This window comes from Stegodyphus dumicola, chromosome 11 (assembly GCF_044657685.1).
Source record: "Stegodyphus dumicola isolate Sdum_Otavi_A_Nest chromosome 11, ASM4465768v1".
Lineage (NCBI taxonomy): Eukaryota > Metazoa > Arthropoda > Arachnida > Araneae > Eresidae > Stegodyphus > Stegodyphus dumicola.
In genome coordinates, this window is record NC_140778.1 from 20,037,310 (window position 1) to 20,049,416 (window position 12,107).

Here is a 12,107-nt window from a genome sequence, read left to right on the forward strand (position 1 = left end):
TCTATATTTTATCTATGACATAAACAGCTCATTCAACCAAGTTGTCTGCAAAATTAGCTGAATACTGCAGTTTGGTGTTCGTGATTCCCATGTCTGCGAAAAAATACCCTCTCCAATTGCTACTGAACATACTTTCGATAACTGAAGATTTGTACTAGCCTCCGATAACTATCTTAACTAAATGAAAGTAATTTGATCAATCTATTACTAAAAATTAAACCCTAAATTAAAACAATACCAAAAATATAATGTAGTAATAAAGAGAATATAGAAGAAAAAATGAACAAATTACACAGAACGATTGCTGCATGCATGAAATTGTCACTCACAATATTATAACCAACTTTTTTTGCAGCATTCAAATGTTAGTAACACTTTCTAGAGAACAAAATCAATGTTATTTTTTTCAAGAATTACTTTTCATTGTTTGTGAAGCATTAACTATTACATAAAAAAGAAATAATTTATTAAAATTTTTTTTCATCAAATGGAAAATATATCTAATTATTGAATACACTTTTGATAAGCACTAAAAGCTCTAGTTTGATATAGTTTAGCAGTTTGAATAACATTATCAGAATTGCATATACCCCTTCCAACAATAATTACATCTGCACCATCTTTTACTGCTTCTTCAGGAGATTTATACTGTTGTCCTAATGTGTCGCCACTATGTTTTATGTTTACACCTGGACACATATAAATAAAGGCATCTTTTTCAGGAAATTTATGTTGGCTTACAAACCCAATCACGAAGTCTGGATGATTTTCAGCCATTTCAATAATGCTTTCTTTGTAAGCATTATTTGTTAAAGCACCTTTTGAACTCATTTCTGCTATAAGTACACAAGCTCGATCCTTGTAATCTTCTGCAGCATTTTTCAAAGCAGTTATAATTCCACTTCCTGGAAGCCCATGAACTGTGACTATATCAGCCCACTGCTTTATTTTATACAGACCACTTTCATATTGATACATAACAGTATTTCCTATATCAGCAAATTTTCGATCTTCAAATAAAAGGAAATCATGCTTTTTGGCTAATTTAGTCAATTCTTCTGTTACACTTTCATTAAAATCCATAAGTATATCAATGTGAGTTTTAATCATGCAAACATAAGGCCCCAGATCACCTACCAACTTCAATAACTCCTCCGCATGAATAGTATCCACAGCTACGCAAAGATTACTCTTTTTCTTAAGTATTATTTTAAAAAGCTTCTTGACTACAGGATGATTAACTTTTTCAGCTTTTTCGGCAAAAGTTAAAAATTTTGATTGCTGCGGTAATTTTTTTACAGGTATATATGCATTTGTTTCTAAATACAGTTTAACATTCTCAATAATAGTCGTTTCTACCTTATTAACTGTGCAATAACTATCAAATATATCATGTATGTCAAATAATGAATGCAAACATATACCTTCTTTTTCGAGGTTTTCCAAACCCCCTTGCATCCTGTTTAGGACTACAATACAATCTGTCACTATTAATCCTTCTTTCCTTAAAGTTTCAGCAGTCTCTAACACACTGGAACCACTGGATACGATGTCTTCAATTATTAAGCAATTGCCTCCTTCCTTCAAGACGCCTTCAACCATTTTCTTAGTACCGTAACTTTTAGCTTCTTTGCGACGTAGCACCATAGGAATGTTGTGTAAAACAGACAAAACGGAAGCAATTGGTAGAGCGGTATATGGAACACCGCATAAAACATCTACTTTTAACTTTCGCTCAACTTGTTTTTGATGAACAGCTTCAGCAATATCATGAACAAGATCCGGGTAATGGATGATGTGTCTTAAATCAACATAAATAGGTGAGATGACACCACTCTTCAGAGTCCATTCTCCTATTTTTAAAACACCAATGTTTACAAGACGTAAAAGTAATTCAGTTTTTTTAGCCATATCTGTTACCTTATCAAACACTCGTGCACACACAAAAAGCACACAGATGTCTTGTTTTGCACCCGCTAAGTCTTTCTGCACGGATGGACGAGAAATGAAGCTTAATAACGCAGATCGTATTTTAGAACAAGGAAGGATTCTGACAAAATAGTGCTGATGATAGACACTGATGATATGAAAGCACACATTGACTTATTTTATTGCACTACGATATGAAAGCACACATTGCAAGAATGAAAGTACAAGAAAATGTTTATAGATTACTTGCAATCAATGCACATAAAATAAATACTAAAAAGCTATAGAATAAAACATGTTTGAACATCGATGAGTACAGGGAAGCATAACAAAGCAAATGAAAACACAAAATAAAGCATTAAATAAATATTTACAGGTGGAAGACACTTATTTTTACATATATTATCAATATTTTATATTTTATTCAATTATGTGCTATTTCTAATTTAATAATTTTTGCTTGATAAGCAAACATAAATATTTTCCGAATACATATCCCGATCTGGTGTTACGGATAATCCCTTAGCAGGGAAAAAGTATCACGCTGTCCTTCTAGAAGAAGTACGTCATCGGATGACAACCATAACTTGGTCTACCATAATAAGCTGTTTCTCCCCGTTTTGGCGCTAAGGCTGTTCTAGGCGCTAAGGCTGTTCTGCTGATAAAGTTCACCTTATCCATTTCCTTTTGCGCATGCGGTTGGTGTCACAATTTCGTCAAGACCTGATAAATCGCTAAATTTAGTAACGGGCTGCGTTTCCTAGGGAGGAATTAAAATACGCGAACCGGAATTTCTGGCCTTGCTACAACTCGGAGAAATCTCGTAACGCGAATGAAGGGAGGAAGGAGTTTATTTTTCTGTCTGTCAGTGTGACATATGAAGAAACAAATGATCTGTATATGTTGCAAACTAAAATGAAAGTTTTGTTTCTCTATAGTTATACACTTAGCAATGTGTACTTCGCAATGACATAAAATGCGATCATTATTTAGCATGTATAAGGAACTGTGAAGCACTAGCTAAGAAATCTAGAAGAATCAAAACTTTATGTAATAATAATTATGAATAATGAATCATATGTGATGAATTAACACTAAATTATGTAAATATTCTTGAGCGAGAAATGGAATTCCTGCATAATGTAACAAATTGAATTTTACTGAAATGTGCCTGGAAGCTTATGCAATACATTAGATAAGTCTCGTGAACAATATGTAATAATATTTAATCAAGATAACTATGCAAACCAATGAAAGTAATTGTGTAATATCCAGAAGTAGTTTGGGGTGAAATTCAGCTAACTGTCCTATTTTGCATCCTTGCAGAGCATAAACATCATCTTGATTTATGTTTACATAATAGCCTGCTTATAGTGCCCGAGGTAGATTATAGATTTATGTAACACGCTCTTAGTATCGAGAAGAACCTTTTTGTCTAGATGTGTGCAACCCATCTTTTGAAAGAAGAAATATGTAATAATAGCTTATGGATACCCATACAAAACAGATATTTCATGTCTATAAGAAATTTAATCAATCATTCAGAAGAAAGTTTAGTTTAAACAAGCATATGCTTATTCACACAGGAGAGAAACATCAGGGTATGTAGTATCTTTTCATTTAAATCATTCAAATTTATTTAAATGAAAAGCTCACTTAAACATACATATGCTTATTCACCTAGTAAAGAAGCCATGTATGTGTAAAATATGGAAGAAATCATTTAATCAAAAAAACTCAGTTAAACATGCATATGCATATTCACTCAGGAGAGAAACTTTATATGTGTGAAGTATGTAAGAAGACTTTTAGTGAAAAGGGTAGTTTAAAGAAGCATATGCTTATTCACACAGGTGAGAAACCTTATATGTGTGAAGTATGTAAGAAGACTTTTAGTGAAAAGGGTAGTTTAAAGAAGCATATGCTTATTCACACAGGTGAGAAACCTTATATGTGTGAAGTATGTAAGAAGACTTTTAGTGAAAAGGGTAGTTTAAAGAAGCATATGCTTATTCACACAGGTGAGAAACCTTATATGTGTGAAGTATGCAAGAAGATGTTTAGTGAAAAAGGTAATTTAAACAAGCATATGCTTATTCACACAGGTGTGAAACCTTATATGTGTGAAGTATGCAAGAAGATGTTTAGTGAAAAGGGTAATTTAAACAAGCATATGCTTATTCACACAGGAGATAAACCTTATATGTGTGATGTATGTAAGAAATCATTTAATCAAAAAGCTACTTTAAACGTGCATATGCATAAACGCTCAAGCGAAAAATCTTGTATATGTGAAATATGTAAGAAATCATTTAATCAAAAAATTAATTTAAACAGGCATAGACTTATTCACACAGGAGAAAAATCTTGTATATGTGAAGTATGTAAGAAATCATTTAATCAAAAAACTCATTTAAACGTGCATATGCGTATTCACACAGGAGAGAAACCTTATGTGTGTGAAGTATGTAAGAAGACATTTAGTGAAAAGCGTAGATTAAACAATCATATGCTTATTCACACAGGAGAGAAACCTTATATGTGTGAAGTATGTAAGAAATCATTTAATCAAAAATCTAATTTAAACCATCATATGCGTATTCACACAGCAGAAAAACCTTACATTTGTGAAGTATGCCACAAATCATTTAATCAAAAAGCTGTTTTAAACGTGCATATGAGTATTCACACAGGAGAGAAACCTTGTATGTGTGAAGTATGTAAAAAGACATTTAGTGAAAAGCGTAGTTTAAACAAGCATATGCTTATTCACACAGGAGAGAAACCTTATATGTGTGAAGTATGTAAGAAGACATTTAGGGAAAAGGGTAATTTAAACCAGCATATGCTTATTCACACAGGTGAGAAACCTTATATGTGTGAGGTATGTAAGAAGACGTTTAATAAAAAGAATAGTTTAAATAAGCACATGTATATTCACACAGGTGAGAAACCTTATGTATGTGAAGTATGTAAAAAGATGTTTAGTGAAAAGGGTAATTTAAACAAGCATATACTTATTCACTCTGGAGAGAAACCTTATATATGTGAAGTATGTAGAAAATCATTTAATCAAAAAGGTAATTTAGACATGCATATGCATATTCACACAAGATAGAAACCTTATATGTGTGAAGTATGTGAGAAGATGTTTAGTGAAAAGGGTTATTTGAAAACAAACTTATTCTTATTTACGTAGGAGAGAAACCTTCTATGTGTGAAACCCACTTAAGCATACGTATTCACACAGCAGAGAAACCTCATACGCTTATTCACACTGGTGAGAAAATGTTTGTGTGTGGTATGTAAATGTTCATTCATTTTTATATAGAGGATTTAATTATAGATGTAAACACAGGAGAGAAATGTCATGAGTTACATATGTAACAAGCCATTTAGAGCAGTGAAGAAAATGTATGTCTGATCTACACAGAAGAGAAGCCTCCAGTGTTTTGAATATATGTTAGAAACAACTTTTGCATTAAGATACTTGTCTGTGCAGCTAGAAAATGTCGTTTGAGGTAATGTCTGGATTTTTCTCACCAGCTGGCAGAATAATTTAGGTAGAGCAAATTTCTTAGAATTTAGAGAGGCAAGTCTGAATAGCATAAATCGTACTTTGTGGGAGAAACATAAATTCTCATTTGATAAAAATAAATTATAAACCATTTATTTGTTTCCACAAGATGAAACCTTTTAAAGATATTTTTACATGAAAATAAGTGTTTATATCTGCTGCATAATGAAGTCTGGATAAGAACTTCAAAAACTGAAGTTCTAAAAGGTGGCTAACTGTTTCATCCTATAGGTATGCTGTAAATTATATGTGTTTTGCGTTAAACTTAACTGTTTCTGAATTTCACACATAAATTACCGCTGTGCCATTACAGATAGCAATACCATTCTTGGTGCTTGTCAAGAAAACTGTATTAGGTATTTCCACTCGTCATGAACAAGTACTGGAGATCATGCCTATTTGGGTCCAGTATCAAATGTGGCAGTGTATAAAATTTACAAAATTAGTGCAACATTTCATAGCAATATTAGAAAGGCGAAATGAAATCTCGGACATTTTCAGTCTAATTTTGGACATACTAAATTAAACAATCCCAAGTGTGTAGGGTGTATAAGAAGGAATTTGGGAAACATAATTTCTCTGCAGGTAAGGATTCTGTGCATAATAGATATTTATTTTGAAAACTTTTATATTTTTTCCACGTAATAGTGAAAGAAAGATAAAATAATTAATTTGTATTTTCTTCCATGTTATTATAAGATGAAATTGTTTTCCATTTTGGGAACTTAGGAATATTTTGGCTCTAAAAAATAAAATAATAAATGCTATAAAGCATATATTATTTAAATTAACAAGTTAATAAATGCCATACTCAGTAGCTTTTTTGTTAGGTGTTTCGGAATTACTGAGCAAAAGCAAACATGTTACTTTGATTATTGTAATATTAGTTTCATTTTTCTTCTTTAATAATTTTTTATGATTACTATATACGGGGATGTTTCCGTAACCGGCACTTGGCGAAATTGCGGATTTGTTTACATCGGAAGAGAGCGTACGTGCGCCAGAATATGGCAACTCTGATAATTGTTGAAACCGACACAGGGAATTTTCCTGAAGGAGGAAAAGGGAAATTTTCTGTTTACTTTTCAAACATTACGGTAAGAGAAAATAAAAGAGTTTCTGTATATTTAAATGTGTGTCAGTTTTCTCTATAAAATTCAGTTTACACTTTTCTGATTACTTTTCTTTTTTTTTTTTTTTTTCCAAAATTCATAAGTTTTGTGTCTGTTTGCTCGCACAAAGTTTGTATGGATGTCTTTTCAAATTTAGAACAGGCATACTCAGGATTTAAAGGCATATGATTAAGTCTTCCTGATATTATCATTTAATGGATGTATTTTGTGAGAAATTTGTGATGAGTAACTTATTTTTTGGAGAACTTTTTGAAGAACATTGAAAACAGAACTATTTGAATTTTCTACTTTTGATTCTGAAAGTTGGTCGCTTAACATGTTTATATTCTCTTTTTTACCCATCCTGGTAATTGAAACAACTGATTAACAACAACCATAGTACTAGCTGTATGTGCATTTACCACAACTTCCTCACGTGAGCACAGATGCCGCAGAGCGCTATAAAATTTGTATAGTTATGTCTATCCCTAATTCAGTGGCACTTCAGTGTATTAACATTATACTAAAATTAGATACCTGTTTTAATGAACAACATACCTAATACGATCTAGAGTTATATTTGAATTTGCCGCCCAGGGCAAGAACCCTGGCTTGACCCACCCTGCTAGATACAGGATCTTTTTACATTGAAGAATCAACTGTAAACAAGATAATCTGTGTTACTTCTGTCAATTAACCCTTCAGTACACGTGCATCAGTGTGCTACATTAGTACACAAATTTTACCCCAGTGTTTGTTGCTCAGAATTTTTACCCCAACTCATAAGTAAATGCATTTTCAATATTGCTTACTTAAAGTAAGCCATAAAAATCGAAATTTATACAAAATTACTAATTTATTTAAGATGCATTTATATGATTTCTTAAATTAGAAAAATCAATTTTAATATGTACTTATCTTTTAAACTTTTAAAGGGTGTTTTTTGATAAAGCACTATAGGAATATTAAAAGCCCGCATTCTTACTAGCTTTTTCAATAAAATCTAATATAATGTCATACAATTAATTATACAAATGGAAGAATAGATCCTAAATACAAATATTAAAAAAATAAATAGCTCATAGGTTTTTTTTCTCTTCCCTGATTTTAATTATTCCAACTATCTCATTTTGAACAATCCTCACATAGTGTTACAACATGTATTTTACAAACACATTTGTTGCAATTTGTACAAGATACAGAGGTTTTGCGATCGTCTCTTCTGGGGCATATATCACAGCGTCCTGAAGTCCTTTTTTGGAATTTCTTAGGTTGAAGATCTGCTGCATCTTCTATGCCTGCCAACCTTTTTACACCAGTCTTGAGTTTCTTCGAAAAAGATGGAATTTCAGCCCTTTTTAGGAGATGTTCTTTTACAAGCTCTAATGCTAAATCTTTGAGAAAAGCTCTTTGGTTCATATACACTTGATCATTATTTGATTTATGAATAATAAAAGCATTTATACCTGCAGTGTTCATCAGTCCGAAAAATATCGTTAGAGGCCAATGGCGGCATTTTCTTGAAAATGAGTAATTTCCACATAACTCATCTGCAGTATCAACACCACCTTTTGTAGAGTTGTAAAAAGTTATCATTTCGGGCTTGAGCTGCTCTCTTGACAATAGATCAATTTGATTATCCTCTTGCATGGATGATAGAACAAGAACTAATTTATTCTTTTTTGGAACGTATGATGTAAAAGTTAATTCTTTAGCTCTAAACCCAAAAAGTGAAGAGTACAGGGGCCTATTTTTATTTGGCAGAAATCCTTGTGGAATTTCACGCTTATCTTTTCGAAGAGTTCCAACGTATGTCAATTTGTGTTGTTTCAATAATTCATTGGCCAAAGGAATGCTCATGTACCAATTGTCCATAGTTATGTTTCTTCCTGTGCCACTTATGGGTGCAATAAGTCTTTGTACAATATCCAGTGCCGCATTTGATTGTCTATATGGACCGACAGGCTGCTGACCTGCATAAATTTCTAGGTTGTATGTGTAGAAAATGCGAGAATCGCACAAAGCAAAAATTTTTATTCCATATTTTGCGGGCTTACTTTTTATATATTGTTTAAATTGACACTTTCCTCGAAAGGGCTCTAATTTTTCATCGTTAGTACAATATTCAGATAAAGAATATATGTTTTGTATGTTTTTGATAAATGTTTCAAAAACATTTCTAATGGTTGCAAGTCTATCAACAGGAAGTGGAATCGGTTGATATACATTGTTGTTTGAAAAATGGTTATTCCGCTTCCGTCAGTTGACCACAAATCTTTTGCGTTGAGATGTGCTGCTCTCAGCACTCCAGCGTAATATAATAGTCCAAACAATGCCTTCAGTTCATCTACATTTGTGTCTTGCACATCACGTTCTCTAGAGAATTTGCTTTTTATTGATGAAATGTAAATATTTGTGGATTTCCATTATTTCATCATCAAAAATTTGCAATAAACACTCAGCCGGCGTTTTCAAATTTCTGAAGCTTTTCTTAACACCAGGTAAATGTGTCACTATATTGTCCTGCCGTGTCCGAACGTTTTTCTGAGGTACTTTTTTACTCCACTTTGTTCCGCCTTTTCCTATATAAAAATCATCTGAAACCATAGAAGATATGCTCCCTAAATCATGTGAATTATCACATTCCTGTTCGGAATCAGTTTCGTGAGCACTTTCAGAAATATTATCACTGTCAGAATCGGAATCTTGAATTTCACTATCGGTTTCAACACTTGCGAGAAGATCCCGCAGTCATTGCTGTTCTCACTCGTACGCACTCATCTCAATGAAAATCTCTCTAGAAGTGAAACCTTAGCACACGCGCGGGGTAGCTACAATCCCATTTCATATTTCTTCCGCGAAAACAAAATCCCAAGGACATGGGAAAAATTCCTCTGGATGACCCCTTCCTAACCTTGACCTTGAAAGGTACAGGAAGTACTAGAAAGGTCACGTACAACTTTCCCTTATTTTCTAAAGAAAGAATACATGTGGGGTGGATTTTACCCCAGCGTGTGTGCTGACAGGTTAAAAAAGACCAAGTTGATATGTAATTTGACTTATTGATTATAAAAAGGTATAAATGTTATGGAACATACCTGAACTGTTATAGAAGCTTTCACAAAATCCTAATCCATAAACTAATAAACTCAGAATTAAAAGTTTAAAAATAATTTCATACTTAAATGATAACCCCAATCATGTAAAAGTAAATTAATAAAAAATAGTAGAAGGCAACCTTTTTCTTTTTTTCTTTTTTTTTTTTTTTTGTAAAGTGTCATTATTTCCAGGGATACAATGATCCAAATATTCGAATACTATTTATCACGAGGAAAATATATGTTCCACTTTCTGCTTTAGAAACAAATTAATTACAAGGTTTTTTTCTTATGATGGCCATCTTCCATAGAAGACTAACTATAAAAGTGATCGGTATTTCTGAAAACGGCGACTATTTACTTAGAATATCAAAATTGTCTACAGTAAAAGAACTCGTAGTATTTAATGAATTCAAATTTCACAAAGATAAAATAGTTGAATAATACAGTAAGAATAATTACATTTTATATTCAAATTAATAAATTCCTCAAGGTATTGACTAGAACAAAAAAAGTGCAAAATCGCATTCTGTAGTTTAGCAGTCATTAACTCTTATCTTTACAGATAAAACATTGTCTGAAATTCATTTTTATTTGAATTCAAATTATTGTTTGAAATTAAAAATATGATTTCTTATATTGAGCTAAAAATTGTGAAATGAATCTATCATACGATAAGTTTTAAATATTGTTTTCACTATGTTGTTATGGATATTTGCTCTGTTTAATATTGTTAAATGGCTAAGTTTAAATATAAGTCTGTTTGTACCTTATTTGTGTCTTAACGTTTTAGTGGCTGAAAAATTTGCATTTTTATATACATTAAAACATACATTATGAAAAATTTGCATTTTTATATACATGATCCAGTCTCCCTCCAACGCTTAGGCATTCTAGAATAGAAGAGAAACACGCCAGTGTGACAATCAAAATCGCAATAACAACCTTGTATTTTGCGTACATATATTAAAACAATTGATTTCAAGGGCAGCTAAAGGTCCTTCTTCATCAGGAGAACGAAATTACTAGAAAGGGGAAAAAAGAAAAGCATTGGCTAAGGAGTCTCAGAAACATGTGGTCGTAACCGGATTTTGAATCTAAAGATCCTTCAACTTCGGACCTCAAAGTTAAAACTGCTATTAAATCTTCTCATAACTGCCAATGCAATTGAAGAAATCACTTAATCCACCTATTACTAACTGCGCTAGGCTTTATGCTCTCCCAAAAGTCCACAAAACTGGTATTCCTTTTCGACCAATTGTTTCCAACATAGGTACAGCATCATATCCTTTGGCTAAATATTTAGTTTCCAGATTTTCTCCTTTACTTGCTAACAAAATTCACAATGTAAAAAATTCTTTTGAAGTTATCGATAAACTTAAAGATATTTCTCCACTGCATTCCATTATGGTTTCATTTGATTTCAAATCACTGTTTACTAATGTTCCAGTCGAAGGAGCACTAAAATGTCTTGAAACTAGGCTTTGGGAATTCCATTTCACACATACTGAAATTGATAAGTTGGTTTTGCTTACTAAAGTCTCTCTGAGTCAAACTCAACTTTGTTTTCCAAAATGAATATCTTCGTCAAATTGAAGGATTGGCTATGGGTAATTATTTCAGTCCTGTATTTGTTGACATTTATGTGCACTATTTTGAGGTGAAATTATTTGATAAACTGTCGTTTCGTCTCTGGATTCGGTATGTAGACGACACTTTCGTGCTTTTTGATGTTAATAAGGAAGATTTATCGGAGATTTTATCTGTTATAAATTCATTTGATCGGGCCATCCAATTCACTCTTAAAATTGAATCCAACAATTCCCTTCCCTTCCTTGATATTCTTATAATCCGCAATGAAATTGATTTTAAATACACTACTGTGTACTGTAAACCCTTTGTAGTTTCTTTACCACTCCATGCTAAGTCATGCCACCCTGTTAATGAAAAAATAGTTTCTTTTTACTACAGTCAAAAGTCATTAATTGGGATAATCCGGAATGATCTATAATCCGGACCTCAAAGCTACAAACTTTCTGCGCATGCATCGTGTTGACGCATGCATAGGCGTTTACGCGTGCACGTAAGACCTTTACGGCTGTGAATATTTGTGTGCGCATGTGCATAATACATTTATGCATGCGCGTTTTATGTATAACGGAAGGTATAAGCTAAGCTAAAATTATCTAATTCAGTTAATGTTGCAGATTGCATTGTTCCTTAATCTTCGAATTGGATCCAGCTTATTATATTTTGCAGACTGTTAGAGCAATTTTATAAAAGTAAGCTTGAACTTTCGATAATGTCAAATAGAATTTCCGATATATATTTACTAATATGTAAAGGATCTACAAAGCGAAAGTATGTTTCGAAGTCCATTAAACAGAAAGT

At 32.4% G+C, this 12,107-nt stretch overlaps 1 protein-coding gene and 1 long non-coding RNA gene across 2 annotated transcripts in view; one reads left to right on the top strand and one right to left on the bottom strand.

The window, feature by feature from the left end:
* Nucleotides 1-449: 449 nt before the first annotated feature.
* On the bottom strand, nucleotides 450-1,977 carry LOC118179386 (uridine 5'-monophosphate synthase-like). The gene has a single exon (XM_035348560.2). The coding sequence runs from the start codon at nucleotides 1,909-1,911 to the stop codon at nucleotides 505-507; it is 1,407 nt and encodes a 468-aa protein (XP_035204451.1). The 5' UTR covers nucleotides 1,912-1,977; the 3' UTR covers nucleotides 450-504.
* Nucleotides 1,978-2,680: 703 nt separating this feature from the next.
* Nucleotides 2,681-12,107, top strand: part of LOC118195761 (uncharacterized) — a 40,002-nt gene continuing 30,575 nt past the window's right edge. Inside the window, exon 1 of the long non-coding RNA XR_015043905.1 lies at nucleotides 2,681-3,530. This is a non-coding gene — a long non-coding RNA (uncharacterized LOC118195761). The remainder of the gene's footprint in view (nucleotides 3,531-12,107) is intronic.